We start from the raw sequence: 23,745 nt of genomic DNA, 5'->3' as shown, positions 1-23,745 counted from the left end.
ACTCAGCAGAACAAAGCCGAAATGTCAGGCATCCATGATGTACCGGTGCATTTTCCAAATACACAGTGCATAATCTAAAATGAAGAGTCTGTGCACCGCCAACTGAAGAATGGTTTTTCCCTATCCATGCGACTAAGCACGAATACGGCGATTTGGTAGGCCGATGAAAGACTGTACGTCTGGGCCCGCCCGGTAATGGAATCAGGCGACATGATGGACCGATAGGAAACAGTCCTTCCGACCTATTCTTGCGGTGTACGAGCTCTGCGGTCGAGCTGGCCATGCACATCTTCATGGATGAGGTGTCCTCGTGACTGAACCCACGTATTAAATTGTCGAACGTTTCACAGTTATCGTAGGCTCCACCAAATCTAAACCGGCGTAGCCGAGTGTCCTACCCCCAAAAAGATTCGATTAACGTACCTTGAGACTTCATCTACCCATGGGACAGTTTTCTGCACATATAGATATTCTGTCAAATGGTTCAGAATATCGAGGGGCTTGCGCGGTTATTACCATGTAGGTGTGTGCAACAAGTGATGGTTGCTACTACCCTCTAGCCTTGAAGTACTTACCGCGGTCTTCATAGCGAAACACGGAAAAAATCATAACAGGAGACCTGTATGGATGGACGGCTTCATTTCCTTGCTATTGTACAGTCACAGAATTCGTCTTTTGAGCAGGAGGTATTTCGACTCAGCTAGCTTAGAAGGCTCCGAATGAAGAGACTAGGAAGATTGACGCTGAGATCTTCGTCACGATCAAATTGTCCCGATATATGGAAACAGACCCTAGGAGTGGCTGTAGTGATTCGTTGCGCCCTATCCCATGGCCTTAGAAACCTGTTCATCTTGAAGACAATAAAATACGTCTGCTAGTACTTAAGCTTCACTGCTCGGCTCCGATTAGTCTTAGGGCCATAAGGGTAAGAGTATCTTGTCCCTAAGCACGTATATATGCTGATGAGGCAGCTAATGTTAACACGGAACGAGCCATACGAGAGCATCGTACACAAATACAACGGTTGACTGGTTAGCTACACTACCTTGGTGGGCAGGATGTTGCTCGGGATTGCTAGGGGAACATCCTAAACAACGGTCACTATTGTGAATGCGCGTTCGCCTAGCGCTGTGTGTCGATGTCGAATTGAATCATCGTGTCTTTACGCGGTTGAGGGCGACGTTTCGCGCTTCGCACTTCGCCATACCGTTATCCACTGTCCACGGGGTCTACGGAATTCGACATGGGATGGCTGGCGACAACAGAAGGCTTCGAAGCGGCGACACAGGTCGAAAAGGCACACCTAAGACTCCGTGCGAACGTAGCTTCCACAGCTAATACTCAAAACTTCTTTTCAAATCACTCGTAGTGAGCTTGGGCACAATGCAAGTCCGAAGGCCGACTCTTCCATTACCGAATTGCTATACGCTCCAGATCCTGTTGAAATGGCACATGACGAGACGGTAGCTGAATGAAAATATTGCGCCGCTCAACAAGTCGACGTGATTCAGATTGTTTCTTCGAATCCTCTGAAACTTCTGAACGGTACGTACCACGAGAGGAAGATGCCCACGTCAGGCATTATGTTTACTTGTACAACAGGAAAACACTGAATTCGCAGCAGGATGGTGCCAGAAGTATTGAACGTTGATTTTATGATGAGAAATGCGGTGGGGTCTTGCGGCAAGATAACAAGGCAGCTAAGGATCGCGGTGCAATGGAGACACCAGATCATGGGGCATTGCATAGGATAATTCATAGGGTATATACTCACAGCGGTACCGAGCCCGCTCTCGCCGTCCTCAGCTCCACCGGTGCCGTCAGCTTCTCAAATCGCCTTCTATCCCTCTCCAACACCTCTCTCTCCCACATCAACCACTTCTTCTCCCGCTCCAGCTCGACCATCTCCCTTTGCAAACCCAGTTTCTCCGTTTCAGCGATCGCATCCAATCGCTCTCGCACATCATCGCATAGCTCATCTGCATGCTCACCCACACGTTCGCCAACCTCGTTAACAACATCTGCCGCGTCTGCTCTTAAGTCCTCAAGTTTACCTACAACTTCGCGATCCAGCTCCGCCAAGGCGTCGTCCTTCACCATGATTAGATCGAGCTTGTAGTCTTCGAGCACCTCGAACAGTTCTGCATCGGCGGTGTTACGCAGGTATGATGCGTGGGAGAGCGTGTGGTCGTAAATAGATTGTAGTTGGGCTTCTACATGGCGAGCTACACGGGAACTGAGAAGTGGTTTGAGGGAGGATAGTGGTGGTGGCGGGGTCGAAGTCTGAGATGATACTGATGCAGCGACAGATGGTGATGGCGATGCTAGATTAGCGCAGAGTTCTGGGAGGAGGTCCGGGAGGATTTGTCTCATCACGCCAGGGAGAAATTTCGCCACGGAATTCGTTATCTCTCTTTCCAGATCGGCGGGACTAGCGTAATAGTGTGGAGGTGTTGGACTTAGCGGCACCGAGCTGGCTTTTTCGGTTGGTGAAGTGGAGATCCGCGCTGGGGAGCGGAGGATGCGTTTCCTGTTTCTCCCTGATGGCGAGGGCGAGGAGGGGGACTCATTGTGTCTGGGGCGCTTGTGGCTCTCAACATAACTTGGTGGCGCTTCATCTTCCGTCTCTGACTCAGTTCCTGACACCTTCTGCACTACTTCGGAAGGGCTGAGGTCGAACACAGTCCAGTCCATACACCTATACCCATCACGCCGCCTCGTCGCGAAGGCTGCCAGAGAGTCCGGCTGTTCAAGTAGCTGTGTGAAAATCTCGTGATGCTGGCGACGCAGCCAGTTGAAGTCAAAGACAACACACACGTCTGTCGCCCTCGCAACCTGCACTAAGTGTTCCATCACATCTTCAGCCCCACGATTGGGGCGCACCGAGCCAGAACCAGGCGGGCACCAGACATGACATGGGGTCTTTAGGCGCAGGGAGATCGTGCGGATCTGCGGATTCCCATGACGTGCTAACTCATCCAAGCGTGTTTGTGGGAGTGGGATGATGGCAGGGCCCAGGGAGGAAGGGAGGAGGGAGGAGGCATCGTAGGGTAGCGTTATGGCTTGGGGTTCGTTGTAGCCAGAGATGGCGAGTACAAATTGCAGAGAAAGCGTGGCTTGAGCGCGTTCCAGGGAGTGCTTGAATAGCAGACTACAGGACGAGGGCGATGCAGGAGAGGATGCAGGATACGCCAGCGCGGGAATGCCGCGCTTGCGGGATTGAATCTGGGTCATATTGCTCTTCTAGCTGCGAGACGAACTTACTAAGATATCCCCCAAGCAGCACCACTTCACGAATGGCAAATCGCTTGTGTTGTGGCAAGGGAAACCCGCCCACCCGAGCTTGATCTCGCGTTGAGAGGAGCAGCTCTGACTCTGCCACAGCAGCACGCCAACCCGTTCCGCTGTCCCCACCGTCTCCACACTGCCGGTGCCTGTGCAAGCACCACCCTGATGACGCGGACGGCCAGACCGACGGCTACGAGCCGAGGGAAATGTGCGGCCCGCGATCAAAGACCTTGGGCGATGCGCAAGGATGGTGGACTATAGCAGACTACAGACGGGCAGAGAGGGCTGAGTGAGAGCGATGAACGAGACGTTCCCGCCGTGTCCACGCGCCGGCGTTTGGGAAAAGTAGCACCCCACTAACACGCAGCGGCCAGCACGAGGACTCGAAAGCCGAGGATACTGGGCGGCTGCACGTTAGAGGCCTTGTGAAGTTCGCAAGGATGGTGCACTGAGCCAGACTGCGGGCGGTGGAGAACGAACGGTGAACGTGTTGGCGGCAAAGATGGAAGAACTAGGAAGCGTAGTGTAGAAGCAGTGGATTGCCGAGTATCAAGGTACTATGAGAAAGAATGGTGGGTGAGGGGCGATGGAAAGTGTGGGGTGGTGGTGGTGGTGGTGTTGAGATCCTGTTGAGGAAGGGGCTGGGAACAGCGGAGTTGAGGCACGGACAGATCGCGCTGGCACGTGAGTGCGCTAACCCATTTATGATAGAACATCGACTTTCTTCTAGCAACGAACAACGAATTTTGTCATGACGACTGGGAAGCAGACGTTGCGCTCCTTACTAGCAGCACTGTGCGCTCCTTAGTAGCGGTATTTTGCAGAGCACAATAGTGATGGCAGCAGCAGTTATCACGTAGGCTTATCGGATCGTAAAAGTAATGGTCGCAGTCACGGTCTTTGCCATATGTTTAACTCTTCGGATCGTATGTATGGTAGATTTGGCTGCTGTAGGCCATGCGCGGCGTTTGGTGGAGCAGAAGGTGGTGGGCTGGACGCTGTAATTACGACCTGACAACTCCAGTTGTGGCCTGCACGACTGCACAATTTCGAAGCCTGGCCACAAAAGCCGCACCGTCAAAGTTCATCACATGGTTCGTCATTGTTACTTCGTTCTTCCAAAGAACAGATACACAAAACTACCTCCACCAACGCCTCTACCAGTAGTACCCGTTGCATGTTCGCAGCTAGTTTATGACTCGGTAGTAGGAGTCATGACGACTACAGCAACAGCTGCCACTTTCCACTACAACTACCACCCTTCTAGTTGTGGGTGTGCCGTTGAATCCGTCTCGGTACCAGTCCTAGGCTTGATGACCTTCCGGGAGCTTGTGTGACCTTCATGCATTGTTGTTTCTAGCAGGTAACCCACGAAATAGATCTGCTCGATGCACGCTTCTCTATCTTGTCGATATTCTTCCGTATTTTCCCTGGGTCTTTTGAGCCCATACAGCCAATTAAACCAAATGAAGCTATCGTGGCGGCTTCTTGCAGCGTTCGGCGTGCTAACAGCACATGCATGTTTCGCCTATTACTCTGACATTCGCGCGACAGCAACAATGCTGCGACGAAGCTGGACCTTGATCTAAACATTGCTGTATCAACACCGGAGATTTGCAAAGGCTCAATAGCAACGTGTGCGCTGTGGCATGGCAAAGCGTGGCATGTGCAGGTGACAAGTTGGAAGCCAAAAAATAACCCCACGGTCTTTGCGATAGTGCGAAAATCCATCCCGCCTTACGTGAGACACCGTGAGACACCGCGGTGGCGCACGCGTATTGCGTGTTTTGGCCTGATTGGTCGGTGTCGGATGCGCTTCGTAATGCGGGCACTCGTTGAGTCGCTGTCGGCGTAGGTCCCTCCAATACGACGGACGAACGATTGCATGGCTGACCAACTTGTTGACCGCGCGCATTCGCATTCACCCTCTCACTATACAATTTGTAGATATAAATGTATGCGCATTGTGCTTTAAGTCTAAGCACACAGTTCTGATCATTGCTCCTCTCACGTCATAGCTAAGAGACGCTTTGTTAATTCAATCAAGACAAGTCATCAACCATCACCAAACTCAATCAACAACTTTTATCGCCAGACAAATTCTAGCAAAATGTCGAAAGCACTACTCATCACTAGCGCGACTGGCAAGCAGGGCACTGCGACAATCACTGCACTACTCAAGGCAGATGCGGACTTTGAGATATTAGCTCTTACTCGAAACGCACAGTCTGCATCAGCCCAAAAGCTTCAAGCAAAATCATCAAAGATCAAGCTGATCACTGGCCACCTCGACGACGTGGACGATGTTTTCCGAAAAGTCAAACAAGCCACCGAGCTCCCAATCTGGGGTGTGTTCAGAGTACAGGTGGCCATTGGTGGTGGAGCGACTCCTCAGACCGAAGAAAAGCAGGGCAAAGCTTTGATCGACGCAGCTATAAAGCATGGTATCAAGCACTTTGTCTACTCATCCGTCGACCGCGGAGGTTCCAAATCAGACACCAATGCAACAACCGTCCCCCATTTTGCCAGCAAGTATCGTGTTGAGCAGTATCTCTTCGAAAAGACTCGCAACGGAGAGATGGACTGGGTGATACTCCGCCCCGTAGCGTTCTACGAGAACCTCGTCCCCGGATTCCTGGGCAAGGTGTTCGCAACAAGCTGGTATTCGATTCTCAAGGACAAACCACTACAGCTCGTCGCGACAAGCGACATCGGTTTCTTTGCCGCCGAGGCCTTCACAAAGCCTGAAGAGTACAAGAGCCAGAAGCTCTCGCTCGCAGGCGAAGAACTGACATACACCCAATTCAAGACCATCTTTGCTGAAACGACGGGTCAAAGTTTGCCAACTACATTCCGCTTTGTTGCAGGCGCTATCAACATGATGGTCAAGGATCTGGGGTTAATGTTCAAATGGTTCAACGATGTAGGATACGGCGCCGACATCTCGAAAGTGAGGCAAATCAACCCAGCCTTGAAGGGATTTGAAACGTGGTTAAAAGAGGACAGTCAGTTCAAGACTCGTTGAGGGCGCATCAAGTGTAGGGAAGTTCCAGCTTTGTTTCTTCTTCACTTTTCACTGTTCGCGAAATATGTCGATAGATGTTTAGATTAATGTAATCATTGTGATACTACAAACTGGTTTTCCGCAATTCTTCTCTCCCTTTGCATAGGTCCGACGATCGAAAAGCGACATTGTAATAAATGGGTGCAGACATAATCACACTGCTCAAGCGATCCTTCCAGAATGCAATTCAACTTCCAAAATGGTCGTCTTAATAAAGTTACCCCTGTGTGACTACTCTTCAAAGTGCTAGTATACATCAGGAAATTGTTACTTTAATCTCTTGCTCATCCCCTTAGACACTCTTCTTTCTAAAACGTCCCCAGATCTGGTCAACCATGCTTCTGGTAAGTGGGCTGTAACGATCGAGGTATGCCTTCTGTTCAGCTATCTATCAATTACGGATTCGTAATCCCTCGGAACGAAATTCAGCCCAAGGAAGTGGTTTTTGAGCGCAGCGAAAAAGTGGCAGACGAGCCACTAAGACTCCAGTTTACTTCCTTTGTGTAGTCCGAGTTATCGTAGTCTTCTTCATCGTCTATTTCAGAAGAATCCTCGTCTTTCTTGTTATTCTAGTTGTCGGGTGTCGGAGAGGTTTCGTTATTGTGATTCTCCGCATTGATCACTCTTGGGTTCTTTGGTGATTAACTCCATTGGTGATTAACTCCACCTCGTCAGCCGCTGGCTCAGTCTCACATATCAGATATGAGGGTTAGGATTCAGATGCCTCCTGATGGTGGCGTGATAATGCGGGAGGGTTCGTAAACATCATCATCAGAAGGGCCTAGTTATCACAAACAGCGGCGACGACGCACTCATCGGCAGTTGTTGATCGTGTTCTTCTGTAATAGGAGCATTGGTGTATAGATTAGAGCCGAAGCGCAGAGATTCACGCTATAACGTCATGCGAAATACCAGCCTCAGCAGGAGGACAGGGTAACAAGAGGCTGCGCATCATCCACTTTAGTACTAATTCACTACAGAGAGCTATGCAACTAACGTTTTAGATACTCTACACCTTCTCTGGAATCTCTGTAAAATTTGGGCAGTAATTAAAGCTAATTTTAAGCTGTAGCGATAAACTTCTAGTGTTGTTACTAACTGCTGCGCCCGCCGGAATAGCTCTAGCTGCCCTCTCCTACCTGCGTCTACCCAGCAAATTTATAATTATATCAATGCTAGTTACAACAACAGCGATATACACAAAACTACTAATTCTAACCATAAATGCATAAAAAGGTTCGCATAAGCCTAAGATATTAGGGCAACGCACACCTGCTACGAGCGAAGACTGTAAAGCTAGAGAGACCTAGGTGTTACAGGCAGCTCCTGTGTGGCTACTAAGGCGGCAGCAGCAGTGGCAGCGGCAGGCTTCTTTAAACGTGGTAACGTATTCAACAGGTGAGTCAGCCACACAGGCGAGTTGGCCACTCTGCCAAGACCACACTAACATTCTACCCTATTATGGCTTGCATTAGCCTATATTAGTATTGTTTATAGTAGTACAGTATATAATATTATTTAGTAACACCTTCTTTAGGCTTTTTACACGTGCGCAAGTTATGCCCTACATTATAGCACTTTTTACAGCGTCTTTAGGTTACCTTACCTCCTTTAACACGTACTTGCTTCCTTACCTTCTTACTATTACTATGCGCCCTAAACTTAGTTAGAGTAGTTAATTAAAGGCCTTCCTTAGCTATTAGGACTCTCTCCTGCTGTAACTGCTTTCTTTTATACAATTTACGTCGCATAGCAGCCTTATTTGCTGCTTAAAGCCTAGTAATCTCCCTTTAAGCTAACACTAGCTTATGCGCTACTATAGCTGCGCCTTTAGTAAGCTTTTTAAAGGCCTTAACTATTAAAGTTAGTAAGCTGCTTGCATGCCTTTAAATCCTCTCTTAAACTAGCGTTAATTGCGACCCTAATTGCAGGGTAGTGCTTAGGGTTTAGGACTGCTAGGGCTTATTTTATATAGTAGGTAGCAGTAGGGTATATAGGCGGACATTAAGACCTATTATAACCTGTTCTGGGTTAAAGGGGACTATTCTAGCGCCTTAGAAGCCTTCTTAGATATTGCTAGAAGTAAATGTCTCCTTATAGGCGTCTATAAAGCATAGTAGGAACTTAGTTTTAGTAATATAAGTAATATAGTTGCGTATAAGATTCTTAGCTTAGCACCTATATACCTTCTTTAGAGGGGTAAAATAACCTATATCTAGTAGTTATAAGAGGTAAGATAAGTATAGAGGCATACACAGTGTAATAATCTTTGCTTCCTTATAGTATTATTAGAAGTTAAGAGAGTTATGGCTCTTATAGCTATTAATAAGGAGCAGCTAGTATACTCCTTAGGTGCGCGTCTTTATATAGGCATTAAAGTGCTTTAACCAGTCTAGACTAAGCTTGTTAGTAGTCTATCTGTTCTTAGAGACTCTAATAACCTAGTTGTAGGGCAGGTTGTCCTCTTTGTACCAGGTAGAGAGGTAGTTACAGCCTTTAAAGATAATGAAGGGTAGAATAGCCTACCCTATGCTATTAATGCCCTATATAACTATTGTCCACTCTTAATTGCCCTACTACACTACCTTTAGCTGTCCTTAACGCTCTAAACCTATAATAACTACTCCTGTAGATATCTAGCCTATTATAAAGCCTGTCTTATTAAAGTTATATGTGTTATTATCCTAGATGCTATACTTAGCTTTAACATTTGCTATAAGCCTAAACTAGCCTTGTATAATCTCTAGATCCTTATAGAGGGCTCTCTTGTAGTTATACTTACAATTAAACTTTACTTTAAGGTTAGGGCAGCGCTTAACAAATATATTAGGCTAGTTTATGCTAACATAGCCTATATTACACTTAGCACGCAAAGAATTAGCTATATTAGCTACAGCAGCTAGCTAAGAGGCAAATCCTTATGCATCTAGCTTAAGAATATACTTAGTAATTACATCCTCCTTAGTCTAATCTATATTCTGTTAACTTGGCGTATAATTAGCTTGTGCAGGTTGTCCTGTATATTAATTGCGTAGTGTGCTGTAAGGCGCATTGTATATGGCTGCAGCGCGTTATATAGTAAGGTTTGTGTCTTATTTAAGTGCCTAGAGCGCAAGCTGTATTACAGCCTCTTTTAAGGGCGTAGGTTTATATTGTTATTAAGTCATTGCGTTATAAGGTAGAATGTTGGTATGGTCTTAGCAGAGTGGCCGACCCGCCTGTGTGGCCGACTCACCTGTTGAATACGTTAACAGTATCACAACATTAAGTGTTAAGAGAAAAACGTAAGATAGTTCAATTAATAGCTTTTCAAAAAGATTCTCTGCGCTTAAATCTTATTTGTAACTATAGGACTTTGGTAGGCTAATTATTAATTTAACAGTACAATCCGTACCGCACGCTAACTTAATTGAGGCAGGCTTTTCGCACAACACCCACAAGCAGGTACAACGCTGAGCAGGGGCCCCCGAGTGGCGGGTGGCACCCCTGCATGTGGTGACACAACATCAAAGACGTTCGAACACGGAAACACAATGGCTTGATGAATTTGTAATAGAGCCGTAGTATCTCTTGCTATGGACGATGATAGCTCGGTGCATTGCGACGTCGTTAGCGTGTAGTAAATCACGAGAGAAACACTGGAAAGTGTTAAATTACACTGGGTATCAGCTCATCAGGACTTATCAGTCTCCATTATAGGCAATTCTTCAAATATCACAACGTATGTCGGTGTAGTATTGTTGCCAGAGATATGGCTTTTTGGACGTACAACAGCGCCAGACTAAAAATAATGTTCACACAGACAAATTTCTGGGACGTGTCGTCGTTGATGTGTAACAGGGGCAAGTTTGAAATGTAGGGGCTCCCAGTTTCGAGCAAATTTGACCTGTGCTCGAGAGAGAGCCAGGGACCAGCTAGAAACCGCAGTGCTATAATTATCGATCAAGGGTGTTCTTGAACGCATTGGCGATGATGGGTGGCGATGGTGTTGAACGCCCTTTTCGAAGCAGTGTTCTGGCCAGGCCTTTGCTTGGAGCAACTCACACCTAAGGTCATCGCCCGACGGCTCAATTTACCTGTAGCCCAGTATATTCACGCATATATCGACATGGATGCCAGGTCAGTTGAAGCCACGTCACATCATCGACGAAAGAGACCACAGACGTCACTGGTCGACGAGATCGTTATGACTGCGGTCAGCAGAACCGATGGGAAGAATCTGGCATTATATTTGAGACGACTGGGTGATTGTTAGGTATTAAAAAATCGTTTCTTTCAGCAGTAAAGAGGTACGCAGATACGTGGGTAGCACGTGGTAAGACCTCGGCGGTGGCCATGCCTGGTGTTGCAGCGCCCAGGGATAGTTCCAAGGCAGAACGAAAGCCACTCAAACTGTTATCTGAACAGGCACATTTAGGCAAAGATACCCACAATACCTTATTCGTTTGGACGTCATAGGTTACAACAGTGATCCCAGGCTGGACGTAGTACTTCCAGTTGGACTTACTCTGAATCAGTCTGACGCCCATCGTCTTGTTCCTTGGTGTCAATCAGTCTTACCACGCTCAAAAATACCCACTTACACTGATTTCTGGGCAAACCAGTGGGTGTTTATGAATGAATATCCATTGTGATCAGACTTACACTTCGACGATAATCGCCCGTCGATCATTGTTCCATGCTTGGCCTACTTATAGATGGTCTAGGTGTTCTGATATCGGCCCTACAACTGCCGTCCTGTGAACAATGCGTGAACTAGCAACTTGATCTATGATTACCAAGTGAGATCGTAAGGATAGCTGCGAGATTTTTTCCTCTGGACAACGCATGAAGTATTCCAGTATTCTCCCGCTTGAAGCATTATACACTCAGATCGGTCCTTTACTCCTGCAATCACCTTGGAGCCCTTAAGTTGTACCGCCCATCCTTAGTCATATAGTCGTTTAGCCTTTGACTTTCGAATATAAAAATGAGCAGTGTTTGCTGTCTCTACAATAATATTCAACAATCATATCTAATACTCCACCATTGAATTATGATGCTTTCTCGTAGTTTAAACCGCCTCAACTCCCGGGGATTACCCGGTAGCCGCATCCTCTACCCAAACCCTATTCTGACGAATTCTCTCGTTTTGTCTGTTCGTCACATATCATCCAAACCTAATTCTGGAACCTTCACATCACGCGATCTTGGAGGGCTCCCATTCACTCCAACTAGCACTGAGTTATCCATCAAGAAGAAGAGGGGCAAAACTATACCCCCTGGATACAGAGCCCATATTGGCGAGCTGAAGACTTTTAAGCTTCCGCTCGTTGTTAGGGGAAGCTTAGATGATATTGAGTTGGGCAAGGCCATGATCAGAACATGGCAAAGCGATGGAATCCTCCAGATCAAGATGGATGAACAAAACAAACGAGTCGCTGAAGAGGCTTTCAAATCTAGCAAAAGATTCTTCTCTCTCCCTCCGAGCGCCAAAGCAAAATGCGTCGACGACCAATCATTCGCGGGCTACATTGCCTCTGGCGAAGAGCTGACCGATGGTATTGCAGACTACTCGGAGATCTTTACCGTCACCAAAGATCTGCCCCAGTCCGATCCGCGTGTGCGAGCCAAGTGGCCCTGCCACGGACCATGTCCATGGCCTAATTCCGCGATGCAGACGACAATGCAAAACTACATGGATAGCCTTGGATCATCCGGTGAACGCATGCTTCAGCTCATTGCATTGGGACTTGGACTGCCAGACATGAACACGTTCACTGAGCTTACTCGTGACGGTTGGCACCACCTACGCATCCTGCGCTTTCCCAAGACCGGCGATGAAAACGGCAAAGGTATGAAGGGCCGTGGTATTGGCTCTCATACTGATTATGGGCTTCTCGTCCTAGCGGCTCAAGATGATGTCGGCGGCCTCTTCATTCGTCCTCCGTATGAAGATGAGAAATTTCAGAACTGGCAAAAGAGCACCGCTGGCATGGCGGAAAACGATGACCGCTGGGTGTACGTTCCTCCGGAGGAGGGTGTGTTCACAGTTTTCCCAGGTAAGAGACGTCAAGTTCGCAGAGAAAGCCAAAACCTAACCGCTATAGGCGACATGATGCAATTCATCACCAACGGTCTACTTCCTTCAACACCGCACAAGGTCGGAATGAATACCCGTGAGCGCTTTGCATTCGCCTACTTCCACGAGCCGAACTTTGGCGCTGTCCTAAGGCCACTTGGGAAATCCAGCGAGGACTCGGTCCACTATGGAGCTCATTTCACCAACATGTTCATGCGCAACTATCCGGACAGAGTGACCGCAAAGAGGATGCGTGCGGAAGACCGGATGAAGTTGCTGGAGAGCCCAGAATTGCGCGAATACTAAAGCCGGTCCGTTTTACTTGAATATTACGGTACCTATCTGTCTTTACCCATAGATTACCCCCTTTAGTTGGGTTTACCACATTTAGAACAAGCCAAACAGGTTATAGCAAAAAACCCTTTTTGTATATCAAAATCTCATTTCAAACCTAGCATGTGCACCTGTTATATAACGGCTCGCATAGTTGGGTAAGATAGTGGTACTCCTGCATAAGATAGGCTTAGTTGGCAGAACCTAAGACGTATTGCCACCTTTATGGCCAGCCTTATGGGGGTCAACTTTGCCATGTGCAAACTCTGTCGGATAATTAGCATGATGATGTGTGTATCAGAGGCATCCGGATTCACCGCCTTTAGCGCTGCCGCCGCTGTTACCAAAAGCGCCTGACGAGCTGTCACTGGCTTCAGTACCACTTGTTTGACCACCCTGCTTTCCAAGAGCGAACCCTGTGACAGTATCACTATCTTGCCGGTATGGTTTGGACAGGCAACATCCCGCCGGTACTGACCAGCTTATTAAGAGTACCGTCCTGTTTGAGACCGCCATGCTTAGTGGGCTTGTAGTCAGACATGATTGTAAAGGTTAAGAATCAGAAGATACGGATGGTATTTGATAAGTCGTGTTCGATTTGGTAGGTTGATGGGCGAGCGAAAAACAATGCTTAGACAACCGCTATTTGTACCTCGAATTGTCACGAACGGCAGGCGAAAGCGAGGAGTAATGGATCTCAAGACTTCAGGAGCGTTTACCACGCTGTAAGCGCCTGTGATTGCCGCTGTGCTAAGCCCCCAGCGCATTGTTAGAAGCTGTAGATTATGAGGTACCTACGTACATAAACAGTCATGACGTGAAAAATCTTGATTTCGCGATTAAGCGCATGCATTCACGTAGTCAAAGTGCGCAACAATGAGAACAAGCAACACTTGTAGTAATCAAGCACTGCAACGTCAAAAGCACAACCGAGATTTGGCCCCAAGATCAAGTTGTCTACTTAGTGTACCGCTTTTTAGGAGTGGGTCGTGACCACGCAGTACAAGAGAGGTGCCTGAACGGAGCAGAAATACGATTTGCTACAGCTGGGGTTTTCTCTTTGTGAAAGATCACTAGATGCCCAGTGCAAGCAGCTCGTATTCATGCTCCGTTCAGGCACCCCCCTTGTATCACGGGGCAGTAGATCTTCGACGTGATTTTCCCACTGTTATTTGCCGTAGCGCTTGGGCTTTTTGAAAAGCGGCAATGCAACTAGGTACCTGCGTTGATGTCATGCCGACGGGTCGGTGTTACGGAAGCACGCACTCTTCTCAGCATTGGCAAACAACATCTAAGCCATGCATCACTGCTCTTCAACACTACAATGCAAACCTTCTCATCGTAGCTCTTGACTTGCAAGCCTCACTCTGAATCATCTCTTTCACCTTGTCATCAGGCGCGACGTTGTGAGTAGAAGAAAGCGTGTGCGCACCTACCTAGCAAGCGAGACGTTAACAAGGGCAAATATCCGGGCTATGCATGCATCCTGAACAGCGAAGAGCAGCTGTGGCGCGTCATTCGTTGACAAGTAAACAAAAGTAGTGTCATGCTGTTCCTGATCACAACCGTTCTGGAACCCATGATACAACCAGGATACAGATTCACCATGACCTTGGTTGTTGGGTCTGTTCAGGTATCGGACCGTCACTAGTTCTGTTCCGCGCTCCGCGCGCCGGCTGCCCATCTGTTATGCGTGACGACTCTTGTAGATGCACTCGAAATCCTTGCATTCCTCCTGATGCTCTCTCGCTGTCCGAGCGCTCTACACCGATCTGCATCCTTCTCGGTCCAGTAAGCTGGTAGGTTAGGTGTCTTTGTTTGCAATGTTTCCTCAGATCATCACAGCAACAGTATGACCCTTTCTAGAGATTGACTGTCCTCGATTTGGTCTAACAAGCTGTAATAATAGTTGAACGGGACAGCTCTGCATTCCCTTGTGGTAACAAAGTCGCCTTAGTCTAGCAGTAAACTGGCAGGGATAACACAAGTGGTTTGCTTAGATCGAACGGAAGACCTCTAAGCTACAAATCCTTGCTGTCTATGCTCCAATGCTACACTTAAGAGAGAACATAGCTTTGCTTTTATGTTCGGGTTTCAAATCCATTCCACTTGCAAGTTACGCCGTCTGGCTGTATGAAGTTGCATTTCGTCAGGTTGTGTCCGTGCAGGACAGGCTGAGCTGTTATGAGTTTGCCATTTGATAGCGGTGCCACCTCGTTTTTTTCTGTGATTGCCTTGGCTTTTGTGAAGGTGAGCTGACCAAAATCGGGGAACAGAAAAGGATCGCTTTGCGTTAAAAAGCTTTCCACAATCCATTCTGCGTGATTCGTGCAGAGCGTTCCGTTGACTGGAGCCTTCAGATCAATTGAAAACCTGTTAAGATCAGATCAAAGGTTCAAGCGTGGCAATGCCCTTGAGCACACTTACTTTTTGTTCTTGGTGAAGTTCTCCCAAGTATAGGTGCCAGTTATGTTGTTTTTCTGCGACACAGACATACGCACGTGATCGCCAATGTCTGTTAGAATGCCATGGGTGTCATCCAAGAATACCGGATCCAGTGGAAACCATTCGTAGAAAGCAAAAACACCGTGATCGCCCTGCGGGTCGTACATGTAGTAGAAGCCTCCCTGAATAAGTCCTCCATTGTTGACTCGCTCTGGATTGTCACACATATTTTGGTCTCCACCGATGCCGACCCAAACTGAGGAGCTGTACGTTGCGGAAGCATTGTATCCATGCGGGAAAGTGATATTCGGAATGATCATTTCAGCGGAGACAGACGCCATGCGGGATCCGTAGACCTCGCCTCCGCTCCATAGGTAGCTCAATCTCTGCGTCACATCTCGGCGTTCGGGTCCAGACTGCTGCTGATGACGATGGAAGCTTTTCGGAATGAGGTTGTTTGCCTTCGCCGTTGACAGGCTGACTAGGCATATCAAGCTGCTGAGGATTCCAGCTCTCATTGCGTGAGTGGAGGGGGTCGGAGGTTCGCGTAGGAGATGAAGGTTCTTCCAGAAGGGTTCTCGTTGAAATCAGACGGAGGAATAATTTGAGAACTTGGAACTCACGGCTTAGTAGTGAATGACCTGCGTCCAGTTTTTATACTCCGATGTTCACTACTTTGGTTTTGCTGATCATGAAAAACGTCCGAGCCTTCCGCCTATTGTTAAGGAGCCGCAAATGACCGAGGAAGGAACGAGACGGACACAACTGAATGATTGCAAGGACCGTACATCAGCATGATGGTACCACAGCTGAAGATTCAGATAAATATTAGACGTTAAATGACATCCCCTGTAAAGAAGTGTAGCTGATTAGGTGAAGGAAAGCTACATGCTTGTGTTCCTTCTAAACGACGACGGCCTCAAGCTTGGTCTTATAGCAACGCGGTGCCTGCGCTGCGTCAGCTACGTGCTGCACGTTTTACCGCTCTAGACGGACCTTTTCTCGTTGAACTAGGTAATCCACATGGCATGCAACCGGCGTGTCTGCAAATTCACATTGACACCTACCCTACCAGAACAATGACTGGCGCCGAGACCTCCGCCGATATGCTTGCTCTATTGCGATTTCTCTTCGTCCTCAGAACGAACTGTCAACGTCGAGAGGCTGGAAGCAAAAGAGATCAGTGGGTGGGATGTCAAAATCAAGTCCATGGAACGAACGCATTGAATAAGCTTAGGACCTGAGAGAGATATGCACCGACTTTCGGAAGGGATGATCTGATTGGTAGAGCAGAATCAATTCGTACAACCCCTGGCTTGGAAGTGAGCTGGTCTGCGGCGGTAGCGACACTCCAGCTCGAGCAGGCTAACACGCGAAAAGCGCGGGAGCCTCGTTGATGGCTTGCGCCAGCCTCAACAACGGCAGCACTGCAACCAACAAATTACCGACTGAGCAGAATCACCAACGGATTGCCGCGTGTGTTGGACGTGTGCGTACTCGGCACCAGGAGTCCTGCTGTTTGGGTAGGTAGGTAGGTAGGTGGGTAGGTAGGTATTGCAATGCAGTGCTTGCAACGTGGGAGCTGGGCATCCAGCCTTGCAGTGCCTGGTCTAGATTGATTCTTCACAAGCGCGATTTTAGCGCACCACTGGAAAGCCGCTCACCTGACTCACAATACGGAGTAGATCTAAAGACTAAAGAAGTACTGACCGTGGTCTCCAGCGAAAGCCGAGTCCCATGGCCAGTGCAATGTGGAGGAAGAGCAGAGGCTTGGCAAGTCTGACTTTTGAGGTTTCCCTGGCTTTACACCCATTAGCGGACATGTTCTCTCTTTGTTAGTATCTGCAACAGCATCTGTGCGCGATCGTTATAAACATGGATACGGTAGGGGATTCTGCACAATTCTGCACAAGACCTACCGCTCTGGCCGTGGGACTCTCCTTTCGCCGGAGACCATACCTAGTGATTGTGCAGCCACGGCTCCGGTGAAGCGGCGTGCGCGAGAGCGAGTGAGTGCAAGGTGCGGAGCTAACCGGCGCCAGTACCGGTAAAGGCAGTCGCAGCCAGCCACATGGCTTGACCGGCTCGTGCGTACGCGTGTTAGTGGTGTCTGGCAACTTTAACTTTGCACTCTTCTTCAACCCCTGCCATCACAACGAACAACCTACAACGCCCGTCCTCTTCCCCAAAACTGATGCCGTGCACAAGTTGAGCTCCACCCACGCCAGAGATGGAGCACACGCTTCTCTTCCAAGAGACACGACGAAAAGACGTCAAAGCGAATCATCGCTTCACGCTGGACCGGTCGAGGACTATTTTGAATAGGGTAAACACTAGTGAAGATTGCACCTTTGGCAAAGCAAGCCACAGGACCCAAGTAGGGCTGATGGGAAATGACTTCTTTCAAAAATGTCAGGTCCACGTGTATGGTGAAGATCCGCTTCCGCTCGGACTACATGCTGTCTATCCCCAGCACAGACATCGTTAACTCTTCTTGGACAGCACTTTTCCCACCAAGGCTAACTATGCTGCAACGATAATAGCTGGCTCCGAAATACGGGTCTCCATTTAGTTTTGTCGCTCTGCCGTCGCTATCCCCGCGTCTCGAGACTAACAGTTACGCATTCTTAGCTCCTGCTCTCAGCTGGATGGAGTGTGCTCTCAGCTGCCATGGCAAACAAATCGCGAATTTTGGCCATACTCAGCATGGCTCCTGAGATGCCTCTGATCTCGTTCGGGTTAGGTGTCGCCAACACCGACAGCCTAGACCTGTAAAAACCACTTGGGCATAGCGATGCCATCTCGCATCTAGACCGGGACGAAGGTAGGAGAGCAGGTATATGAATCTCATCACCGCCGTGGAAAAGTGATCACAGCAACTTGTTTTCCACATCCATAGACTTCCAGGGTCGACCACTTCGAAATGCGTTACTCCATCGCCGCCTCCGGCCTTCTTGGCCTTACTGCCGCCCTTCCCCAGAAGATCAACATTGATGCTGCCCTGGCTGTCCCCACTCCCACAATCTTGGGACCCAAAATAGAGGAGACGAAGCCTGCTGCGATTTCATACAACCCCGCTGCCGCTGCTTCTGCTGTTGCCGCTATCGTTAAGAGCGAGGGGGCCATTGAGAAGCGTGGCGTATACGACGTAACCATCGAGGCAATCATCGAGGATCGTAATGCAACGATGAGGAAGCGTAACGCGTGTGATTTACAGCCTCTTGGGTAAGAAGCTTCGCGAACTGTGTCTGTCATTCTGACTGACATTCCCAAGTAATGGCCCTTCTGTCTCGCCTGATAATGCCGCGGCATTCTCCTCAGCTACCGAGTTGAGTAGGATCGCTCGTACTGCTGGCACTCCGTCCGGTTACCAGCAGTCGTTCATGGATCAGAGCGGAAGCTCCCAGCAGATTGGCTATTTGACCTATAAGACTTACCAGACTTATGATGTTCAGGGCTGTGCGGATGCCTGCGACAGCGAGAAGTACTGCCTTGGATTCAACATCTTCTTTGAACGCGACCCATCTCTTGAGCCTGGGCCCAATTGCCCCGACCCTCCTTCCACTACCAACATCAAATGCTCTCTCTATGGGTACCCTGTCGCACTCAAGGCTGCCACCAACATGGGCCAGTGGCGTCAAGACTTCCAAGTCGTGATTGCTGGTAGTAACGGTTACAGCAAGTCCAACAAGGGTCTTCCCACAGTAATGGACTTCAAGGCCCCGACAAGCCTCCCAGCAACCATCAACGCGCCTCTTGACAATGGCTACGATACCTACAGCGGCATGCGCCTTTTCAACGATAACCCATTCGACCCTGCTCTCTGTGCTGCTGCGTGTGAATCCCAGACAGCATACGACATGGCCCATCCTGACTCTGATGGCAAGTACAAGCCTTGCAACTTCTTCACCACGTACATCCTTACTCAGAATGGGGTCCCTCTTGGAACCTACTGCGCCTTTTACACACGCTCCTGGGATTCCAGCTACGCCACAAACACTGGCTATTATTACGGCGAAGACAAGTACGAGGTAATCAACGCTGGCTCTTACGAGATCACTAGCCCTAGCACTGGTGTCATTTCCAGTCCTTCGTCATCATCAAGCGTCATTGTCAGTAGCTCGACTAGTGTCTCTTCTGTTCTGCCGAGCACTACCTTGGTCTCCTCAACTTCATCAGCAACACCGTCTCCAACATTTGCCCCATTTCCTGAAGGTGTCAATGTGTTGTTGAACCCAGGATTTGAGACCGTTTCAAATTCTGGACCTAGCACTTCGATAACCAATTGGTCGGGCACAGGTGGTGGTCGCGTCTATCCCGTCAAGTACCAGCCGGCTGCCCACGGCGGATCAGCCTACGCGTGAGTGCCATCACATCAAACTCTAGTATATCAGGCTGACAGGAACCAATAGAATCTTGCAGTATGCTGGCAGCTTCAACAATCCCACGCCAGTGATGTCGCAATCGCTTACAGCTTTCGACACAAGCAAAGCCTATTCCCTTACATTCTACTACGATCTTCACTCAATAGATCCAAGCTCCAGCTGCACTCTTTCTGTGGCTTTAGGCGACGTGAATATCTACACCAAGGTCCTTACTTCCAACGATGACCCAAGGCCTTACAATTGGAAAGGCCCAATCACCACAAATCCCGTGATTCCCTCTTCGCATCAGGAAGCTCTATCGTTCCGATACGAATGCACAACCTCCGGAAATCAACTCAATTCCTACAGCTATATTTTCCTTGACGATCTCAACTTAAGATCAATCTAACAAGCTCTTCATCATGCTTCTCTCTGCCATTTCGGAGTACATAAAGATCAAGCCTATTATTTCAAATCTTCACAAATACCTAATATTTCTATTTAAGACTCTGTATCTGTAAATAAATATTAGCATTGAATATCCAACCTAAAACGCGAGGATTTTCTCTACACATTCGTTCCACAGAGGGCTTTTCTCTCTTCTACCTGGGTAGGTGACTGTATGGGTGTAAATGTCGGCAATCATTGAATTGCCGGTACGCGCCACTTATCGGCACCCAAGCTAAGGAGCTTGTCGCTCCTAGTTCGGCACGGCAACCCTTATCTCGCCAAGACTGTCAATCAGGCTGCGGGGTATTGCAAATCGAAACTCCTACTGTTCATTTACTTGAGGTTCGTCCTTCTAGAATATAAATTCATCAAGGGAAGAATCGACGATTATCATACAAGATTGCTTCCTTTTCGTTGACTGAGCGGATCGCCCATTGCAATTCAAATATGACCTTACCGGTGGTCATTGTCACGACCGCCGCAGCGGCTACGGCATTCTTGATATATCAATTACTCTCTCTTCTTGTTTTAAGTCCACTTTCACGGATACCAGGCCCCAAGCTTTTTGCCCTCACTAAGTGGCGGCTCGCATACGAGGATTACAAAGGCACTCGCACGCGCACCCTACATGCCTTTCACGAGAGGTATGGCCCCGCCGTACGAATTGGTCCTCGAGAAGTTTCCTTCAAGAGTACATCCGCATTAAAAACTATCTACGGCGCTGGCAGTAGCTTCGAACGCACCGAATTCTACCGCATGTTTGAAGTGTACGGAAGGAAAAACATGTTTACTTTCGCCGGCACACGGGAGCACGCTGCGCGCAAAAAGATGTTTGCGCACGCTTACGCAAAATCCATGATGCTGAAAGGCAAAAATGCGACTATAATTGAGAAAAACGTACGACTGTACCTGGAATTGATCGAGCGCGAGCAAGCCAGCGAAATCTTCTCGTCTTTACACTACTTCTCTATGGAAACTATCACCGAGTTCCTTTATGGCAAGTCGGGTAAGACCTTTTCTCTCGAAGGCAGCCGAGACCACCGCGCTCTAATCAACGACATCGTGGACCCTGCACGCCGTAAATACACCTGGTTCGTCGTCCACATGCCACGATTTACTGGCTGGTTGTATTCTCAAACAGGTTTCTTTAGTCATATGCTTCGTGGTTTCCTCCCAATGCAAACACCGACGACATACACGGGAGCTAGGGCGCATGCTATGACGGCATGTCAGACTTACGCTAGTGCTAGTACTGAAATCGAAGGCAAGGACTTTGCGTTGATTGCAAAATTGTGGGAACATCACTATACGAAGAAGGGCGGCAAACTAGACGATGTTGATATCGCAGCGGAGTGTGCGGATCACCTTCTTGCCGGCATCGATACCACAAGCGACACACTTATGTTTCTGATCTGGTCGCTTTCCCGCCCCGAGCATCGCGGAATCCAGGAAAAACTCAGGAACGAAGTAAGAGCGTTGTCGAATGACAGCTTGAATGCTGAAGGCATTCCAAATGTGGAAGTCGCCGACAAACTACCCTTTGTCAATGCAGTTATCAAGGAGACACTCCGGCTGTTTTCTCCCTTGCCAGCCTCGGAACCTCGTACTTCACAAATACCAACGGTAATCGAGGGATACACGATTCCAGCAAGGACAGTCGTCTCGGTTTCACCATACTCACTACACAGAAACAGCGAGGTATTCGCGGAGCCGCTCAAATTCAACCCAGACCGGTGGCTCGACCCCTGCGAGAACATCGCCGAAATGAACAGATGGTTCTGGGCTTTCTCGAGTGGGGGCCGCATGTGTATTGGACTGAAGTAAGTACTTGCGTTCGAGGCCAAAATGCGCCCGGAGAGGCTCATATTTTGCAGTTTGGCGATGGCCGAGATGACCACCTTGGTGGCAGCCCTCTATCGTAAATATGCAACTACGACAACTGCCGGGTTTGATGTAATGTCCCCTGGGGTGACCAGCAGATTCGAGATGTTATACGACGAAAACTGCAGCGGAGTGCGGGTACAAACATACCAGATCCTCGTTTACTAGGTGCCATGCTGACACAATTACAGGAGCACCAATGTCAAATCAAATTCATGGCAGTACCATGAAGCGGTACCACACAAGGCGTATCGGCTATTTGATATGTTTCCGGGGTATTTCTCGATTTGCAAATTGATGTTCGATGCTGATCGATGGATTTCTCGCACATCACAACAGAGATGCAAGAGACAAAAGCTCCCAGTAATATCGTAGCCCACCAATCAGACCCTGAAGTGTCATTGTCCATTTAAGTGCTGTCCAGCTATAACTAAGAACGCAAACAACAAAATACTATCCAAGTTCCTGTTTTGCACAGGTCAGAATAACTCAGACGAAATGAGTATAGATAATCTAAAACTAATGGTTGTGTTACTGTAGACTCCGCCATACACACCTTAAAGGTTTTATAATCCCCCTTTCTAGATTTACTGCTCTGCGTTAGGTGCTGTACCTTATTATCTAACATTTACGTAACACCTTTGGTAAGAAAAGGTTTACATTAACAGGCTTTCAGCAAGCTTTCTGCCGCTTCAATAGTTAAATCCCTCAATTTGCTATCTGATCTTTAGATTTAGTGATGTTTGATTACTAGTCTTCACTCTTACATCTTCTAAGATTATAGTGTGAAATCAATCTTATAACTGTTAAGTCTAGTCTGCTCTATACTATAAGAGAGCATCTATAACAATAGTAACTAATAGTCTTATATACAGAAGAGTTAACTATAACTAATTATAGGTTGTAGCGTAAGAAGCGTAGAAGTTCTACTTACTAGAAGCTTCTAAGTCTTAGGTCATTCTACTATGGTCTAGCTATTAGCTATACTCTATACCAGTAATTTTAGAGTACTTAAAGACTATAAGGAATATAGAAACTACTCTAGTTTAGTAGCAATTTGTCTATCCTTACCTGTAATACCTACTATTCTCTCTCAGCAACTTACTCTGTAGGAGGTTCTGGTTACCTGTCGACCCTCTGTACACGGTATTTATTGACAATTTAAATAACACAAGCCAACTATGTAGCGAAGATCGATACTTCATGAGTCTAGCGAAGGATCCTGACCGTTCCATGGGACGCATGCTACGCCGCATGCTACGCCGCATCCCACGGCAGTGTATTTAACAATGAACCCACTTTATCGCGCCAGGAGGGTCTAAAGTTCGTCTAACGTTCTGCAAACCTTTGCAACACCAAACATCAACACTATGGGACTGTGGGACGTGGAAGACTATGGCACCGTCGCTGATAGGGCTTGCTGGTCTATGTTCCCAGTCACAGCTTGCGAGTAGCCCTCTTATGTTGCGCCGAATGGCAGCTAACTGTCTTGTAGTCTTCGTGGCGTTGAGATTCGGCACTCGTATATTCAGCAAAGGCGGTGGCCTTGGAATAGACGACTATATCACCGTAGTCTACGTCATTGTAATGCTAGTCACCTGCATCCTGATCACGATCGGCACCCAGTACGGTGTTGGGCGAAGAATGGCGGCCATCGATCCCCCATTGATACCGCGAGCTCTCAAATGGAATGTAATCATTAGTTTAGTACTGATATAGACGTTTTCGCTACCTAAGTTCGCCATCATCGCTACTCTCAAGCGCATTCTGAACTACGGCATTAAAACGACGATACTATTCTGGGGCCTCGCGCTCAACTCCTGGGCCTGTATATCGGCTACCTCGGTCTGGTGGTACAA

General features: G+C 48.1%; 6 protein-coding genes across 7 annotated transcripts, besides 7 other annotated features; 4 read left to right on the top strand and 2 right to left on the bottom strand.

The window, feature by feature from the left end:
• Positions 1-1,770: 1,770 nt before the first annotated feature.
• On the bottom strand, positions 1,771-3,234 carry EKO05_0003217 (uncharacterized protein; the record flags this gene model as incomplete). Its single annotated transcript, XM_038945431.1, has 1 exon — positions 1,771-3,234. The coding sequence occupies one exon, from the start codon at positions 3,232-3,234 to the stop codon at positions 1,771-1,773; it is 1,464 nt and encodes a 487-aa protein (XP_038801040.1).
• Positions 3,017-3,041: a tandem repeat.
• Positions 3,235-3,883: 649 nt separating the features above from the next.
• Positions 3,884-3,909: a tandem repeat.
• A 1,489-nt stretch (positions 3,910-5,398) lies between these two features.
• EKO05_0003216 (uncharacterized protein) lies at positions 5,399-6,313 on the top strand (the record flags this gene model as incomplete). The annotated part of the gene is made up of 1 exon (XM_038945432.1): positions 5,399-6,313. One exon carries the CDS (start codon positions 5,399-5,401, stop codon positions 6,311-6,313), a length of 915 nt encoding a protein of 304 aa, XP_038801041.1.
• A 1,422-nt stretch (positions 6,314-7,735) lies between these two features.
• Positions 7,736-9,602: a mobile genetic element.
• Positions 9,118-9,149: a tandem repeat.
• Positions 9,603-11,387: 1,785 nt separating the features above from the next.
• Positions 11,388-12,719, top strand: EKO05_0003215 (uncharacterized protein; the record flags this gene model as incomplete). 2 transcript variants are annotated; one of them, XM_038938600.1, is made up of 2 exons in its annotated part: positions 11,388-12,393; positions 12,442-12,719. In XM_038938600.1, the coding sequence occupies 2 exons, from the start codon at positions 11,388-11,390 to the stop codon at positions 12,717-12,719; spliced, it is 1,284 nt and encodes a 427-aa protein (XP_038801042.1). The 2 variants fall into 2 exon arrangements, with proteins under 2 accessions (XP_038801042.1, XP_059492104.1); XM_059636121.1 differs by having other exon boundaries at positions 11,388-12,719.
• A 2,108-nt stretch (positions 12,720-14,827) lies between these two features.
• On the bottom strand, positions 14,828-15,709 carry EKO05_0003214 (uncharacterized protein; the record flags this gene model as incomplete). Its single annotated transcript, XM_038938601.1, has 2 exons — positions 14,828-15,119; positions 15,174-15,709. The coding sequence occupies 2 exons, from the start codon at positions 15,707-15,709 to the stop codon at positions 14,828-14,830; spliced, it is 828 nt and encodes a 275-aa protein (XP_038801043.1).
• A 1,004-nt stretch (positions 15,710-16,713) lies between these two features.
• Positions 16,714-16,745: a tandem repeat.
• A 158-nt stretch (positions 16,746-16,903) lies between these two features.
• Positions 16,904-17,149: a dispersed repeat.
• A 965-nt stretch (positions 17,150-18,114) lies between these two features.
• On the top strand, positions 18,115-19,964 carry EKO05_0003213 (uncharacterized protein; the record flags this gene model as incomplete). The annotated part of the gene is made up of 3 exons (XM_038938221.1): positions 18,115-18,416; positions 18,466-19,551; positions 19,604-19,964. The coding sequence occupies 3 exons, from the start codon at positions 18,115-18,117 to the stop codon at positions 19,962-19,964; spliced, it is 1,749 nt and encodes a 582-aa protein (XP_038801044.1).
• Positions 18,268-18,294: a tandem repeat.
• An 824-nt stretch (positions 19,965-20,788) lies between the features above and the next one.
• Positions 20,789-22,116, top strand: EKO05_0003212 (uncharacterized protein; the record flags this gene model as incomplete). Its single annotated transcript, XM_038938659.2, has 3 exons — positions 20,789-21,825; positions 21,880-22,024; positions 22,078-22,116. The coding sequence occupies 3 exons, from the start codon at positions 20,789-20,791 to the stop codon at positions 22,114-22,116; spliced, it is 1,221 nt and encodes a 406-aa protein (XP_038801045.2).
• Positions 22,117-23,745: the final 1,629 nt, after the last annotated feature.

This window comes from Ascochyta rabiei, chromosome 5, assembly GCF_004011695.2.
Source record: "Ascochyta rabiei chromosome 5, complete sequence".
NCBI lineage: Eukaryota > Fungi > Ascomycota > Dothideomycetes > Pleosporales > Didymellaceae > Ascochyta > Ascochyta rabiei.
The sequence above is the reverse complement of the archived record's forward strand: the minus strand, read 5'-3'. Positions and strand labels throughout refer to the sequence as shown.